The sequence below is a fragment of the Macaca thibetana genome, chromosome Y (assembly GCF_024542745.1).
Source record: "Macaca thibetana thibetana isolate TM-01 chromosome Y, ASM2454274v1, whole genome shotgun sequence".
Taxonomy (NCBI): Eukaryota; Metazoa; Chordata; class Mammalia; order Primates; family Cercopithecidae; genus Macaca; species Macaca thibetana.
Genome location: NC_065599.1, coordinates 12173362 through 12190519, shown reverse-complemented (window position 1 = coordinate 12190519; position 17158 = coordinate 12173362). Strand labels below are relative to the sequence as shown.

At 57.4% G+C, this 17158-nt stretch overlaps 1 protein-coding gene across 6 annotated transcripts in view; it reads right to left on the bottom strand.

Annotated features, from left to right (window-relative positions):
• Window positions 1-2624: 2624 nt before the first annotated feature.
• LOC126947143 (ADP/ATP translocase 3) overlaps window positions 2625-17158 on the bottom strand; it is a 54947-nt gene continuing 40413 nt past the window's right edge. For 3 of the 6 annotated variants that reach the window (XM_050777789.1, XM_050777788.1, XM_050777787.1), the window contains exons 2-5: window positions 8311-8525; window positions 5539-6025; window positions 3788-3928; window positions 2625-3239 (exon numbers count right to left, since the gene is read on the bottom strand). In XM_050777789.1, coding sequence (XP_050633746.1) covers window positions 3082-3239; window positions 3788-3928; window positions 5539-6025; window positions 8311-8421 — 897 coding nt within the window. In that variant the 5' untranslated portion in view covers window positions 8422-8525 and the 3' untranslated portion in view covers window positions 2625-3081. Of the gene's footprint in view, window positions 3240-3787; window positions 3929-5538; window positions 6026-8310; window positions 8654-17158 lie in introns of those variants that run through there. The other 3 variants (XM_050777790.1, XM_050777785.1, XM_050777784.1) reach the window with 3 other exon arrangements.

The following is a 17158-nucleotide window of genomic DNA, read 5'->3' as shown; positions in this document are numbered from 1 at the left end:
ACCCTGAGGCCAGCCTGGGCCCTTTCGTCCCCACCCCGGCCTGACCTCTGCGTCCCTGCCCTCATTCCCCAGAGTTGGATGCAGGCTCGACTTCTGATCCCCTCCCCAGGCCCTGTCTCCCCGTTGGGGTCTTCCCGACCGGGCCTCTGCCGGGTGTGAGGGCCAAACCGAAAACGGGGGTACTTGGAGCTGCAGGAAAAGAGGTGAAAGGAGCATTGCCTGTGTGTGGCGGGGGAGGAAAGCAGGGAGAAGGAATCCAGGCAGCAGTGACGCTGGCAAGGAGGGAGCCTGTCAGCCCACCTGCAGCCCCTGGGGACGGTCCCGATGTCCGCGGCTTTTCCACCTAGAACACGGAACCCTCCCAGGGAGCCCAGGATGAGTCGAAACCGCCCCACTGCAAATCCACACGAAGGATTTCACTGGAACTGCTAAGGAAACCATGCCCGGATTACTGTGTTATAATCTATGAAGTCACAGGAGTGAAAACATGTCCAAGAGTGGATGAAGCAGTTACCACGGCTCCAGGCAGGAACTCGGAGCCCAGGTCCCCGTGGGTCGTGGCTGTTTTGTGGAGGGTGTGCAGGACCCACCAGTCCCCGTGGGCCATGGCTAGTTTCTGGAGGGTGTGCAGGACCCACGGGTCCCCATGGGCCGTGGCTAGTTTCTGGAGGGTGTGCAGGATCCACGGGTCCCCGTGGGTCGTCACTGTTTTGTGGAGGGTGTGCAGGACCCACGGGTCCCCGTGGGTTGTGGCTGTTTTGTGGAGGGTGTGCAGGACCCACAGGTCCCCGTGGGCCGTGGCTGTTTTGTGGAGGGTGTGCAGGACCCACGGGTCCCTGTGGGTCGTGGCTGTTTTGTGGAGGGTGTGCAGGACCCACGGGTCCCTGTGGGTCGTGGCTGTTTTGTGGAGGGTGTGCAGGACCCACCAGTCCCCGTGGGCCATGGCTAGTTTCTGGAGGGTGTGCAGGACCCACCAGTCCGCGTGGGTCGTGGCTGTTTTGTGGAGGGTGTGCAGGACCCACGGGTCCCTGTGGGTTGTGGCTGTTTTGTGGAGGGTGTGCAGGACCCACGGGTCCCCATGGGCCGTGGCTAGTTTCTGGAGGGTGTGCAGGATCCACGGGTCCCCGTGGGTCGTGGCTGTTTTGTGGAGGGTGTGCAGGACCCAAGGGTCCCTGTGGGTTGTGGCTGTTTTGTGGAGGGTGTGCAGGACCCACGGGTCCCTGTGGGTTGTGGCTGTTTTGTGTAGGGTGTGCAGGACCCACAGGGTTGATGGCGGAAGCTCCTGTTTCTCCACTTGCCTCCGGGCCGAGACACGTGACAAACACGGGACTCATCGGGACACAAATGAGGGTTTCTACCCGGCGAAGTGCAGAGATGTAGAGTCTGCTTTTCGGGGCAGGCGCGGTGGCTCACACCTGTCATCCCACCGTTTTGGGAGGCCGAGGCGGGCGGTCTATCATTTGAGGCCAGGAACTTGAGACCAGCCTGGCAAACATGGTGAAACCCCATCTCCACTAAAAATACTAAAAGCAGGCGGGTGTGATGGTGCACGCTTATAATCCCAGCTACTTGGGAAGCCGCGGCAGAATTGCTTGAACCTAGGAGGCAGAGGTTGCTGTGAGCCAAGATGGCGCCACCGCACTCTAGCCTGGGCGAGAGCAAGACTCCAACTCAAAAAACAGATTTTTTTTTTTTTTTTACTACGGCTGGGATTTGTGGAGAGCCCAGGAGAGCCAGCTGTGGATCCCCAGGGCTGCGGTCCCTGTGGCCCTGCCGTGTGCTGGCACCAAGGCCCAACGTTCAGCCTGGCAGTCAACACGGCGTTTCTTGCCTCGCAATGAATGTGCGCAGGGAGCTCGAAGGAAGCTGGCGTGCCCGGCGGTGGGCACCCCCTGTGGTGGGATCCTCACGGGCGAACCCACGGACACACAGCGGCCACTCTGGGGACCCCAGCCGACTCCACTGTTCACGCTGGAATGGGGGCTGGCGTGGCCCTCGGGAGCTGTGGGAGGCGGAGAGGAACGCAGGCCCTCATGCCCATTTGGGTCTCCCCAAGATTCAGCCTGAAAATACCCCTCCAAAGTGACGGTGTGGGAAGTGGGGGTCTCTGGGAGTGATGAGGTGGTGAGGCCTCCTGGATGGGATCCCCACCCTTGTAAAAGGGACTCCGGAGAGCTCCCTGGCCTCTTCCATCGTGTGAGGACACACAGGGAGAAGGCGCCATCCGGAAGCCAGGAACCGGGTACTCACCAGGGACCGAACCGGCCACGCCTTGGTTTTCTGGGACTTCCAGCCTTCAGAGCTAGGAGACACGTGTCTTATTTACAACCAAGCCAAGGTGTTACGGTCACACAAATGGTCTCAGAGAAGGCACAGTAAGTGCAGGTGCCCTGGGGACCTCCAGCATTCACCACGGAGCCCGGCTACACTTCCGCCAGCCTTGGTTTCTACCCCCCTCCTCTTCCCAGCTGTGACCTTGTCTGCTGTGTCCTGGGGGTGCTGGGGAGGCGGCGGCACTGCACGCCAGGAACGTGGGCCGGCCACGGGGGCAGAGCGTGGCCCCACCTGCGTCCCATGGGCCCAGCCCCCATCTGCAGACCCCAGGCTGCCCCGTGGAGAGGTGCGGTCAGGCAGGAGGCCCTCTGTGTCCTCGGTTTATTGTTTTGCAGCAGGATGCCCAACACAGAACATACTTGCTAGTACTCGGCCGTGCAAAAACAGGGGCTAGCGCTGAAGTATAAATGGGAAACATGATTCTTTTGTTTTAAATAAATACTTAAAACACGACTCGGGTCCTACAAGCGTCTGGACTCTAGGTCTCAGTGTTGGAGTGCCTCGCCCATGGGCCCGCGGGGACGCCATGGTTCCCTCCCACCCCGTGATCAAGACATGGAATCGGGGGCCGACGACTGGATCGCGTCGCGCCCCTTCTCTACAGCCTTCCCCGGCCGCCGTCTACGGGCAGGGTCCGGCTGGGAAAAAGACAAATGGAATTTCTCGAAGGTTGATGGTCCGCACGGTTGAGGATTCTACGTGGTTCTCTTGGTTCCCTTGGTGTGTGTGGGGAGGAGGCCGCGGCCCTTAGATCACCTTCTTGAGCTCGTCGTACAGGACCAGCACGAAGGCGCCCCCCATGCCCCGAAGGACGTTGGACCAGGCACCCTTGAAGAAGGCCTTGCCCCCCTCGTCTCTGAAGATCTTCCTCCAGCAGTCGACGGTGCCCGTGTACATGATGTCAGCTGCAACGACAGGGAGACGGTGAGACAGTGAGGGCCTCGCCGCCGAGCTCCTCGAGACACGGACGCCACCTGCACCCCTGAAGACGTTTTACAGAAGTAACACCCCGGACGCCTGAGCCACAGTTCTGATTATAGGAGGGAACCCGAGGCTCTGGTGACCCCGTGCCCTGAGCTCAAGCCGTCCTCGTAAGCCACTGTCTCGAGGAGGGCTGGACACAGGGCTTCAGGCCCTGCCCTGGGCGTCCCCCATCTCCTCCCCTGGCGTCCACGCAGAGAGGGCAGGATCGAGGGTGTGGATGTGGGCGGAGGTTCTAGGAGGTGGGGATGCAGCAATTGCTGCCTGGACCATGAAACCCCCAAGATCAGAAGCCCATCATTCAGGAAAATCGTTCCGCACAGCCGGTTACTTTCTGACACACTGCTGCCTCCCACGCCCGGGACAGTGCCTCCTCTGATGGTTCCTGGCCTCCCACCGGCCCAGGCCAAGGAGCTCCTGGTTTCCCTTCCCACTAGCAAGGGTCTCCCGCCTCCCGAGCCCGCGCGGGTACCTCCTTTGCGCCCAGACTGCATCATCATCCGCCGCCGGACCGTGTCGAAGGGGTAGGAGACCACGCCGGCCACGGCCGTCACGGTCTGCGCGATCATCCAGCTCACCACGATGTGCGTGTTCTTGGGGTCGGGGAGCATGCCTGCGGGGGAACGGCACGTCACCTTCCAGCGCCTGCACGGCCACCGGAGACCAGGCTCAGCCTCCGCTGTGTGCTCACGGCCACCCGAGGTGGTGATGAGCTCTTCCAAGACCACCCGTGCCCCCTCCACGTGGCTGCTCGGTGCAAGCTGATGTTTACAACACCAAAGGTCGGGGCAGGGCCAGGAGGGGAAGAGGCCGCCGGCCACCTACCGGAGCCCAGCAAGACAGTTCCAGAGGCCGGGGTTAGGCCTGTTGGGGGAAAAGCAAGGGCCCTGACCTTCTAAAGGGTCACAGTTACGACGGGAGTTACATTGTGTCCTCAAAATCCACATGCTGACGTCCCACCCCCGGCACCAGGGCCTCAGAATACAACTGTACTTGCATGTGAGGTCTCTGAAGAGGTGAGTAACAGTAAAGGGGGTCAGCAGGGTGGGCCCCATCCTATGAGCCTAGTGTCCTTGTAAGAGCATATGAGGACACAGACACACACAGAGGGACGACCCCGTGAGGACACAGGGAGAAGACGGCGTCTCCAAGCCCAGGAGAGAGGCCTCAGGAGGAACCAGCCCTGCCCACACCTGCATCTCAGACCTCCGGCCTCCAGGACTGTGGGAGAATCAATGTCTGTTGTTTATAAGCCGCCCAGTCTATGGTGTTCTGTGATAGCAGCCTGAGATGGAATAAGACATCCTATAAGAGGAGGAGATGAGGACACAGACACACACAGAGGGACGACCCTGTGAGGACACAGGGAGAAGACGGCGTCTCCAAGCCCAGGAGAGAGGCCTCAGGAGGAACCAGCCCTGCCCACACCTGGATCTCAGACTTCCAGCCTCCAGGACTGTGGGAGAATCAATGTCTGTTGTTTATAAGCCGCCCAGTCTATGGTGTTCTGTGATAGCAGCCTGAGATGGAATAAGACATCCTATAAGAGGAGGAGATGAGAACACAGACACACACAGAGGGACGAGCCTGTGAGGACACAGGGAGAAGACGGTGTCTCCAAGCCCAGGAGAGAGGCCTCAGGAGGAACCAGCCCAGCCCACACCTGTATCTCAGACCTCCATCTTCCAGGACTGTGGGAGAATCAATGTCTGTTGTTTATAACCACCCAGTCTCTGGTATTCTGTGATAGCAGCCTGAGATGGACTAAGACACCTCATAAGAAGAGAGGATGAGGACACAGACACACATAGAAGGACGAGCCTGTGAGGACACAGGGAGAAGACGGCGTCTCCAAGCCCAGGAGAGAGGCCTCAGGAGGAACCAGCCCTGCCCACACCTGGATCTCAGACGTCCAGCCTCCAGGACGGTGGGAGAATCAATGTTTGTTGTTCATAAGCCACCCAGTCTATGGTATTCTGTGATAGCAGCCTGAGATGGACTAAGACATCCCATAAGAGGAGGAGATGAGGACACAGATACACACAAAGGGATGACCCTGTGAGGACACAGGGAGAAGACGGCGTCTCCAAGCCCAGGAGAGAGGCCTCAGGAGGGACCAGCCCTGCCCACACCTGGATCTCAGACCTTCAGCCCAAGGGACCCCGAGGGAATGTCTGCGCATCGATCCCGTCTCTGGGACTTTGCGACGGCCGCCACACGTACCCTTGGCCGTATCGTACACGCCGAAGTAGGCGGCCCGGTAGATGATGATGCCCTGCACGGAGACGCTGAAGCCCTGGTACAGGCCCCGGATGCCGTCAGACTTGGTGATCTTCACCAGGCAGTCTCCCAGGCCCCGGAACTCGCGCTCTGTGCCTGACTTTCCCACGTCCGCGGCCAGCCGGGTTCTGGCGAAATCCAGGGGGTACACGAAGCAGAGGGAGGTGGCGCCGGCCGCACCGCCGGAGGCCAGGTTGCCCGCAAAGTACCTCCAGAACTGCGTGTGCTTGTCCACACCCCCCAGGAAGATCTGCTTGTACTTATCCTTGAAGGCGAAGTTGAGGGCTTGAGTGGGGAAGTAGCGGATGACGTTGGCCAGGTTGCCTCTCCAGAACGACAGCACGCCCTGCTCCTTGGGGATACGGACGATGCAGTCCACGATGCCCTTGTACTGCTTGTCGGCGGCGATCTGCTTGCTGGCGTGCTGGACCTGGGGGACGCAGAGGGTGTCCAGACCAGACCCGGGGCCAACCACCCGAAACATCCCAGCTACAGAGTGATTTTTTTTGTTTTTTTTTTGGACACAAATCATTCTTTCTTGTTGCCCAAGCTGGAGTGCAATGGGGTGATCTCGGCTCACTGCAACCTCTGCCTCCTGCGTTCAAGCGATTCTCCTGCCTCAGCCTCCCAAGTTGCTGGGATTACAGGTGCCCACCACCATGCCTGCCTCATTTTGTTTATTTTTTTTTTTTTTTGAGACGGAGTCTCGCTCTGTCGCCCAGGCTAGGGTGCAGTGGCCGGATCTCAGCTCACTGCAAGCTCCGCCTCCCGGGTTTACGCCATTCTCCTGCCTCAGCCTCCCGAGTAGCTGGGACTACAGGCGCCCGCCACCACGCCTGGCTAGTTTTTTTTTGTATTTTTTAGTAGAGACGGGGTTTCACTGTGTTAGCCAGGATGGTCTCGATCTCCTGACCTCGTGATCCGCCCATCTCGGCCTCCCAAAGTGCTGGGATTACAAGCTTGAGCCACCGTGCCCGGCCTCATTTTGTTTATTTTTAGTAGAGACGGGGTTTCACCGTGTTGGCCAGGTTGCTCTCGAACTCCTGACCGCAGGTGATCCGCCCGCCTTGGCCTCCCGAAGGTGGCATGGGCCACTGTACCCGGCCAGAGTGCATCATCCTGTTTAGGAAACTAGCTTGTGGGCATTACTGGTAAGTTGTCCTCATCTTTCTTTTTTTAAAAAAAGATAGGGTCTCATGCTGTTACCCAGGTTGGAGTGTAGTGGTGCGATCTCACCTCACTGCAGCCTCCAACTCGTGGATTAGGCCATTCTCCCGCCTCAGTCTCCCGAGTATCCGGGTCTACAGGTGCACAACCATCAAGCCCCACTATCTTTAAAAATTACTTTGAGAGATGGAGTCTTACTACGGTGACCAAGCTGCTCTCAAACTCCTGAGCTCAGGTGATCCTCCCTGGGCCTCTCGAGCCGCTGGGACACCCCGCCCTGCTAAGTTCTAAAAAAAATATTAAGCCGGGCACCGTGGCTCACGCCTGTAATCCAGCATTTTGGGAGGCTGAGGTGGGTGGATCACGAGGTCAGGAGATTGAGACCGCTAAAACGGTAAAATCCCCGTCTCTACTAGAAATACAAACAATTAGCCAGGCGTGGTGGCAGACGTCTGTAGTCTCAGCTACTCGGGAGGCCGAGGCAGAAGAGTGATGTGAACCTGGAAGGCGGAGCTTGCAGTGAGCTGAGATGGCGCCACTGCACTCCAGCCTGGGGGACAGAGCAAGACCCCATCTGAAAAAAAAAAAAAAAAAATTTTTTTAAAGATGTGGGGGTCTTGCTACGTTGCCCTGGCTGGTCTCAAACTCCTGGAATACGCCACCCTGCTAAGTTTAAAATAATTATCTTAGAGGGCTGGTCTCAAACTGCTGAGCTCAAAAGCGATCCTCCCCAGGCCTCTCAACGCACTTGGACGCCCTTCTTCCTTCAGTTAAAATAATTTCTTTTTGAGGTGTGGTCTTGCTCTGTTGCCCCCCACTGCTCTCAAACTCCTGGCATCAAGCGATCCTCCTCAGGCCTCTCAGAAGCGCTGGGATCGCGGGCGTGACCTGTCCTTGCGGCCAAACCCATTCATTCCCATCACCGAGCTGGTCACTGGGAGTACAACGTGAACAACGACGTGCTGGCAGCAGTGTTCCTAGGCATCATCTGCTTTCGATAACCCTCTCCCCAAAGACAAAAAAAATGCATCGCTCTGGATCAGAATTACACAAATGAGCTATGAAGAGGGGGGTGAGAACCACCAGTAACCGTATCCTGGTTATTCCAGGACACCTGCGGGCAGGCTCGCTGCCCCGTGGGCCTTAGAATTGCCCTTCACGGTGGACGGAACAAGAGCAGACACCGGCCAGGCGACGGCCGGAAAGGTTGGTCCCAGCCCGGAGGACCCGCAGGATTGAGTTCAAGGTCAAGGCCCGCCCGCCGGCTGCAAGGTGCAGCCCTGGGCCTGGTCCATCGCGCATGCGCCCTCAGGCCCGTGCCGCATCCCCGCCGCCGGCCGGGCCCAGTGCGCACGCGTGGACGTCGCCACGCCCCGCCGCAGCGGTCACGTGACGCTTGCCCCGGAAGCCGGCGGCGCTTGGACAAAGCCATCGCGGCCTTCCACTTCCGGCGCCCGCCTGCAGGGTTCCGCTGCCCGCGTCCCCTCCCGGCCCGGCCACTCGGTTCCCGTCCCCCCATCCCCGGAGCGGCCGCGCCCGCGTCCCCACCTGCAGCAGTAGCTTGACCCGCTCGATCGGAGCCACGGCCGTCTTGGAGATGGCGGCGGCGATGCCTCCGGCCAAAAAGTCCTTGGCGAAGGAGATGGCCTGTTCCGTCATGGTGGCGGGGCGGGCAGCGGAACGGGCGGACAGCCGGAGAGCGGGCGCGGAGAGTGAATGGAGGGCGTTGCTGGCTCAGCCCTGCCGCCGCCGGGACCGAAAGGACGGAGCGGCCACCGCGCAGCCGCTGAGGCGCCGACGCCACGCCCACTCTCCGCCCCCACGCCCCCTCGCGCCGCGCCCATTGGCTGCGCCGCCCGGCCACGACCCACCCCCGCCTGCGTGCCGCGCCCCCGAGGGCTGCCGGGAACCCCGCCGCGTCCCGCCCCGCTCTCCAGCGCCCCGCGCCCATTGGCTGCGCTCCCCGGAGACGCCCCGCCCCGCACCCCGAGGTATGCCGGGAGTCAGGCTCCGCCCATGCGCCGTAGGGGCAGCGCGGGGGTGTTCCGCGGCAGCCTTGACCTTGTGAAGGTCACGCCGCTTCCGGTACCCGAGCGGGCTGGCGGGCGGCTGCGGAGTCAGGAGCCCACCCTGGTACTCGGGTCGCTCCGAGAGCGCCGCCCGCTTTCTCCCGGAGGCCGCGGCTACCCGGCCGGGATGCGCAACACGTGGTGCCCCGACCCCCGACCCTTGACCCTTGACCTCCAGGCGGCTCCGACCCCGTCACACTTTCCCGGGTCCCACTTCGGGAGACCCCGTTTCCTGCCGGAGTGTACCCGGGGGACCCCGCGCCGCCCTCCGCGCCCGTCCTGGGTGGGGGGAGGTCCCTGGGCCTCTGACCTCTGACCCCGCGGTGCCCTCTGCGCTCGGGCTGGGTGTGGGGGGGGTCCCTGGGCCTCCGACCTCTGACCCCGCACCGCTCTCCGCTCTCGGGCTGGGTGTGGGGGGGGGGTCCCTGGGCCTCCGACCTCTGACCCCGCGGTGCCCTCTGCGCTCGGGCTGGGTGGGGGGGGGGTCCCTGGGCCTCCGACCTCTGACCCCGCGGTGCCCTCTGCGCTCGGGCTGGGGGGGGGGGGGGGTCCCTGGGCCTCCGACCTCTGACCCCGCGGTGCCCCTCTGCGCTCGGGCTGGGGTGTGGGGGGGGGTCCCTGGGCCTCCGACCTCTGACCCCGCGGTGCCCCTCTGCGCTCGGGCTGGGTGTGGGGGGGGTCCCTGGGCCTCCGACCTCTGACCCCGCGGTGCCCTCTGCGCTCGGGCTGGGTGTGGGGGGGGGGGTCCCTGGGCCTCCGACCTCTGACCCCGCGGTGCCCTCTGCGCTCGGGCTGGGGGGGGGGGTGGTCCCTGGGCCTCCGACCTCTGACCCCGCGGTGCCCTCTGCGCTCGGGCTGGGTGGGGGGGGGGTCCCTGGGCCTCCGACCTCTGACCCCGCGGTGCCTTCTGCGCTCGGGCTGGGGGGGGGGGGGGGGTCCCTGGGCCTCCGACCTCTGACCCCGCGGGGCCCTCTGCGCTCGGGCTGGGGGGGGGGGGGGGGGTCCCTGGGCCTCCGACCTCTGACCCCGCGGTGCCCTCTGCGCTCGGGCTGGGTGGGGGGGCGGGGTCCCTGGGTCTCCGACCTCTGACCCCGCGGTGCCCTCTGCGCTCGGGCTGGGGGGGGGGGGGGGGGGGTCCCTGGGCCTCCGACCTCTGACCCCGCGGTGCCCTCTGCGCTCGGGCTGGGTGTGGGGGGGGGGGGTCCCTGGGCCCTCCGACTTCTGACCCCGCGGTGCCCTCTGCGCTCGGGCTGGGTGTGGGGGGGGGGTCCCTGGGCCTCCGACCTCTGACCCCGCGGTGCCCTCTGCGCTCGGGCTGGGTGAGGGGGGGATCCCTGGGCCTCCGACCTCTGACCCCGCGGTGCCCTCCGCGCTGGGGCTGGGGGTCCCTGGGCCGCGCCCACCCGCCCTGGGCTCCCCGATCTGCCAGTGTCCGTCGGGTTGGGGGGGCTGCGGCCGGGGTCGCCGTTCCCGGCCTCCCTGTCCGCCCTTCCTCCCTCCCTCCCGCCTTTTCTGCTTCCTCCGCCTCCTCCTCTCCCTTCCCGGCTCTCTCCCGCCCGCCCTTGGCTCCCGTCTCCCTCCTTCCCCGCTTGCCTTTGAGTTTTGCTGCTTTCCCGCCTCCCTCCTTTTTCTCCCTCTTTCCGCCTCTCCCTTCCTTTCCCGCCCTGCCTTCTTCCTTCATGTCTGTCTCCCTCTCTCCTTCCTTTCTTGCTCCCTTTCTTCCCTCTTTTTCTTTTTTCTCCTCCTTTTCTTCTTCTCTCCCTCCGCCCTTCCTGTTTTTTCTTTCCTCCCTCCCTCTTACGGTTTTCTCCCTTTTTCCTTCTCCCCTTTTCCTCTTTCCTTCCCTTCTTCCTTTTTCTCTTTCCTTCCTTCCTCCTTTTTCTCTTTCCTTCCTTCCTCCTTTTTCTCTTTCCTTCCCTTTCTCCTTTTTCTCTTTCCTTCCCTTCTTCCTTTTTCTTTCCTTCCCTTCTTCCTTTTTCTCTTTCCTTCCCTTCCTCCTTTTTCTCTTTCCTTCCTTCCTCCTTTTTCTCTTTCCTTCCTTCCTCCTTTTTCTCTTTCCTTCCTTCCTCCTTTTTCTCTTTCCTTCCTTCCTCCTTTTTCTCTTTCCTTCCCTTTCTCCTTTTTTCTCTTTCCTTCCCTTCTTCCTTTTTCTCTTTCCTTCCCTTCCCTTCTTTTTCTTTTTCTCTTTCCTTCCCTTCTTCCTTTTTCTCTTTCCTTCCCTTCCTCCTTTTTCTCTTTCCTTCCCTTCCTCCTTTTTCTCTTTCCTTCCTTCCTCCTTTTTCTCTTTCCTTCCCTTCCTCCTTTTTCTCTTTCCTTCCCTTCCTCCTTTTTCTCTTTCCTTCCTTCCTCCTTTTTCTCTTTCCTTCCCTTTCTCCTTTTTCTCTTTCCTTCCCTTCTTCCTTTTTCTCTTTCCTTCCCTTCTTCCTTTTTCTCTTTCCTTCCCTTCTTCCTTTTTCTCTTTCCTTCCCTTCTTTTTCTCTTTCCTTCCCTTTTTCTCTTTCCTTCCCTTCCTCCTTTTTCTCCCTTTCCCTCCTTCCCTCCCTTTTCCTCTTTCTTTCCTGTCTCCCTCCCTCTCTTCCCTTTCTCCCCCCTCTCTTTTCCGGTTTGTTTTATGTATTTATTTTTGAGACACAGTTTCGCTCTTGTTGTCCAGGCTGGACTGCAACCTCCCCCTCCCGGGTTCAAGGGATTCTCCTGCCTCAGCCTCCCGAGTAGCTGGAATTATAGGCACCCACCACCACGCCTGGCTAATTTTATATTTTTTAGTAGAGACGGGGTTTCACCATGTTGGCCAGGCTGGTCTCGAACTCCCGACCTCAGGGGATCCGCCCACATCGGCTTCCTAAAGTGCTAGGATGACAGCTGTGAGCCACTGTGCCTGGTGAGCCACTGTGCCTGGTCGTGTCTTTTCCGTTCTTTTCTTTCCTCTCTCCCTTTCTCCCTCTCTCCCTTTCTCCCTCTCTTTTTCTTTTTCCTTTCTTTTATTCTTTCCTGTCTCGCTCTTTTCTTCCCGTCTGTTTCTCCCTTTCTCCCTGTTCTTTTTTTTTTTTTTTTTTTTTTTTTTTTTTTTTCCGAGATGGAGCCTCGCTCTGTCACCCAGGCTGGAGTGCAGTGGCGTGATCTCAGCTCACTGCAACCTCCGCCTCCCAGGTTCAAGAGATTCTTCTGCCTCCGCCTCCTAACTAGCTGGGATTACAGGCTGGTGCCAGCACGCCCGGCTATTTTATTTTTATTTTTAGGAGAGACAGGGTTTCACCATGTTGGCCAGGCTGGTCTCGAACTCCTGACCTCAGGTGATCCGCCCACCTCGGCCTCCCGAAGTGCTGGATTACAGTCGTGAGCCACCGCGCCCAGCCTCCCTTTCTTTTTTCTTATTCCTGCCTGTTTTTCTTTCCTCCTTCCCTGCCTCTTTCTTCTCTCCTCCCTCCCTCTTTTTCCTTTTTCTTCTCTCCTCCCTCCCCGTTTCCTTCTTTCCTGTCTCCCCGCCTCCTCCTTTGCCCTTTTCCTCCCTTTCTCCCGTCCGTCCCTCCCGTCTTTCCTTCCTTTTTTTTTCTTTCCCTCTCTCGCTTCATTTCCTGCCTTTCCCCATCGCTCCCTTTCTTTCCCTCTTTTTTCCTCTCCTCCCGCTCTCTCTCCTTCCTTCCTTTCCTCCCTTCTTTTCCTTCCTCTTCTTTCCGTTTCCTTCTCCCTTCCTTCCTTTTCTCTCCCTGTGCTTTCTCGCTCTTGTTTTTCCTTTATCTCCCTTGTGTATTGAGGAGGTACAGTCCCTGGCTGGGGGTGGACAGCAGGGACCCGCTCGCCCTGGAGAGCGGACTCACCCTGGGTGACTCCTGGGTGCAGCTGTGAGCCCTGCCTGAGGCTTTTTCTGACCTCTAGGGAGAGCGGCTGAGGCTGGGGCTGGAGGTTGGGGCCGGCTCTGGAGGCTGGAGCGGCAGCTGGGCGGCGGGACGGGTGGCTCAGAAGTCACTGAAGCATGGGTAGGTCTAACCTTGGGCCCTTGCTGTGGGGAGGGCGTGGAGACCAAGCACATTCCTGAGGTTCTGCTAGGGCCCCGGCGGTGGACAGTGTCCTCTGAGGACCCAGGACCAAGCCAGGCTCCCTGCAGGAGGCCGGGAGCACTGTGGGTGCTGGGCAGGGGTGGGGAGTTTGCTGGGGCGCTGCGCCCAACAGGCCTGTGTTGGTTTCCCAGCCTCAGCGAGGTCGCGCAGGACGGGGCCCTGGTGCTGGTTTTCAGTGCCTGGGCCCTGGAACACGGTGTTCCCTTTCCAAGTCTGCAAAGCCTGTCTTAGGGGAGAGAAGAAGGTTCCTTCCATGCGAGTGGGGACGGCTAACCATGTCCAGACACTGAGATGGCGCTCTGTGTGCTCAGCCCTCAGCCTGCACTGGCTTGGTGGCTTGGTGACCCGCCAGCAGGGTGGTGCTGTCTGTGGGCTCTGCTCAGGCTCCTCTCCGAGCCAGGAGGATGCCTGCCTGCTTGGGCCTGGCACACAGGATGTGCTTGGCAAGTGCTTCTGGGATGGATGGGTAGGTGGATAATGGATGGATGGATGGATGGATGGATAATGAATGGATAGATGGGTGATGGATGGATAGATACATGATGGATAATGGATGGATGGATAATGAACAGATGATGGATAATGGATGGATGGATGGATGGATAGATGGATGGATAATGAATGGATAGATGGGTGATGGATGGATAGATACATGATGGATGATGGATGGATGGATAATGAACAGATGATGGATAATGGATGGATGGATGATAGATGGATGATGGGTGGATGGATGATGGGTGGATGGGTGGATAATGGATGGATGGATAATGGGTGGATGGATTGATGGATGGATAATGGATGGATGGATGGATGATGGATGGATGGATGGATAATGAATGGATGATGGATGGGTGATGGATGGATAATGAATGGATGGATGAATAATGAATGGATGGATAATGAACAGAAGATGGATGGATGGATAATGGATGATGGATATGGATGGATCAATGATGGACGGATAGATAATGGATGGATAATGGGTGGGTGGGTGAGTGGATTGATGGACAGATGGATGTGCTTGTTTGGCAGATGATTCTGGAATGAATGGATGGGTGGATGGATAATGAATAGGTGGGTGGGTGGACGGATGGATTGCTCGATCGGCAAATGCTGGAATGGATGGATGATGGATGGATGGATAGATAGATGCATGGATGACTGGATGGATGGATGGATGGATAATGAACGGGTGGGTGGATAGATACGTGGATAGATGGATGTGCTCACTCGGCAAATGCTTCTGGAATGAGGGATAACGGACGGATGGATAATAGATGGGTGGATGGATGGATGGATGGATGGATAGATGATGGATGGATTGATGATGGATGGATAGATGGATAATGAATGGGTGGGTGGATGGATAGATGGATGTGCTTGCTTGGCAAATGATTCTGGAATGGATGGATGGATGGATGGATAATGAATGGGTGGGTGAGTGGACATGAATTGCTCGATCGGCAAATGCTGGAATGGATGGATAATGGATGGATGGATGGATAATGAACGGGTGGGTGGGTAGATACGTGGATAGATGGATGTGCTCACTTGGCAAATGCTTCTGGAATGAGGGATAATGGACGGATGGATAATAGATGGCTGGATGGCTGGATGGATAGATGATGGATGGATAGATGGATGATGGATGGATGGATGGATAATGAATGGGTGGGTGGGTGGATGGATAGATGGATGTGCTTGCTTGGCAAATGATTCTGGAATGAATGGATGGGTGGATGGATGGATTGCTTGATCGGCAAATGCTTCTGGAATGGATGGATGGATGAATGGATGAATAATGGATGGATGGATGGATGGATGGATAATGAATGGGTGGGTGGGTGGGTGGGTGGATGGATGGATAGATGGATGTGCTTGCTTGGCAAATGATTCTGGAATGAATGGATGGATAATGAATGGATGGATAATGAATGGGTGGGTGGATGGATGGGTAGATGGATATGCTTGCTTGGCAAATGATTCTGGAATGAATGGATGGATAATGAATGGGTGGGTGGATGGATGGATGGATAGATGGATGTGCTTGCTTGGCAAATGATTCTGGAATGAATGGATGGAAAATGAATGGATGGATAATGAATGGGTGGGTGGATGGATGGGTAGATGGATATGCTTGCTTGGCAAATGATTCTGGAATGAATGGATGGATAATGAATGGATGGATAATGAATGGGTGGGTGGATGGATGGGTAGATGGATATGCTTGCTTGGCAAATGATTCTGGAATGAATGGATGGATAATAAATGGATGGATAATGAATGGGTGGGTGGATGGATGGGTAGATGGATATGCTTGCTTGGCATATGATTCTGGAATGAGTGGATGGATGATGGATAGATAGATGGATAATGAATGGGTGGGTGGGTGGATGGATGGATTGCTTGATTGGCAAATGCTTCTGGAATGAATGAGTGGATAGATGATGGACGGATGGATAATGGGTGGGTGGGTGGATGAATGGATAGATGGATAATGAATAAGTGGGTGGGTGGATGGATTGCTGGCAAATGCTTCTGGAATGAATGGATGGATGGATGATGGATGGATGGATCATGGGTGGGTGGGTGGGTGGATGGATGGATAGATGGATGTGCTTGGCAAATGCTTCTGGGATGGATGGATGGATGGATGGATGGATAATGGGTGGGTGGGTGGATGGATGGATTGCTTGATGAGCAAATGCTTCTGGAATGGATGGATGGATGGATGGATAATGGGTGGGTGGGTGGATGGATGGATTGCTTGATGAGCAAATGCTTCTGGGATTGATGGATGGATGGATGGATGGATGGATGGATGGATGGATAATGGGTGGGGGTGGGTGGATGGATGGATTGCTTGATGAGCAAATGCTTCTGGGATGGATGGATGGATGGATGGATGGATGGATGGATGGATAATGGGTGGGTGGGTGGATGGATGGATTGCTTGATGAGCAAATGCTTCTGGGATGGATGGATGGATGGATGGATGGATGGATGGATGGATAATGGGTGGGTGGGTGGATGGATGGATTGCTTGATGAGCAAATGCTTCTGGGATGGATGGATGGATGGATGGATGGATGGATGGATGGATGGATGGATAATGGGTGGGTGGGTGGATGGATGGATTGCTTGATGAGCAAATGCTTCTGGAATGGATGGATGGATGGATGGATGGATGGATGGATGGATAATGGGTGGGTGGGTGGATGGATGGATTGCTTGATGAGCAAATGCTTCTGGGATGGATGGATGGATGGATGGGATGGATGGATGGATGGATGGATAATGGGTGGGTGGGTGGATGGATGGATTGCTTGATGAGCAAATGCTTCTGGGATGGATGGATGGATGGATGGATGGATAATGGGTGGGTGGGTGGATGGATGGATTGCTTGATGAGCAAATGCTTCTGGGATGGATGGATGGATGGATGGATGGATGGATGGATGGATGGATAATGGGTGGGTGGGTGGATGGATGGATTGCTTGATGAGCAAATGCTTCTGGAATGGATGGATGGATGGATGGATGGATGGATGGATAATGGGTGGGTGGGTGGATGGATGGATTGCTTGATGAGCAAATGCTTCTGGAATGGATGGATGGATGGATGGATGGATGGATGGATGGATAATGGGTGGGTGGGTGGATGGATGGATTGCTTGATGAGCAAATGCTTCTGGAATGGATGGATGGATGGATGGATGGATGGATGGATAATGGGTGGGTGGGTGGATGGATGGATTGCTTGATGAGCAAATGCTTCTGGGATGGATGGATGGATGGATGGATGGATGGATGGATGGATGGATGGATAATGGGTGGGTGGGTGGATGGATGGATTGCTTGATGAGCAAATGCTTCTGGGATGGATGGATGGATGGATGGATGGATGGATAATGGGTGGGTGGGTGGATGGATGGATTGCTTGATGAGCAAATGCTTCTGGAATGGATGGATGGATGGATGGATGGATGGATTGCTTGATGAGCAAATGCTTCTGGAATGGATGGGTGGATACATGATGGATGGATAGATGGATAATGAATGGATGGGTGGATGGATGGATTGCTTGATCGGCAAATGCTTCTGGAATGGATGGATGATGGATAGATAATGGGTAGGTGGATGGATGGATAGATCGATGTGCTTGCTTGGCAAATGATTCTGGAATGGATGGGTGGGTGGTTGGATAATGAATGGGTGGGGGGGGTGGGGGGGTGGATGAATGAATGGATGGATTGATTGCTCGAT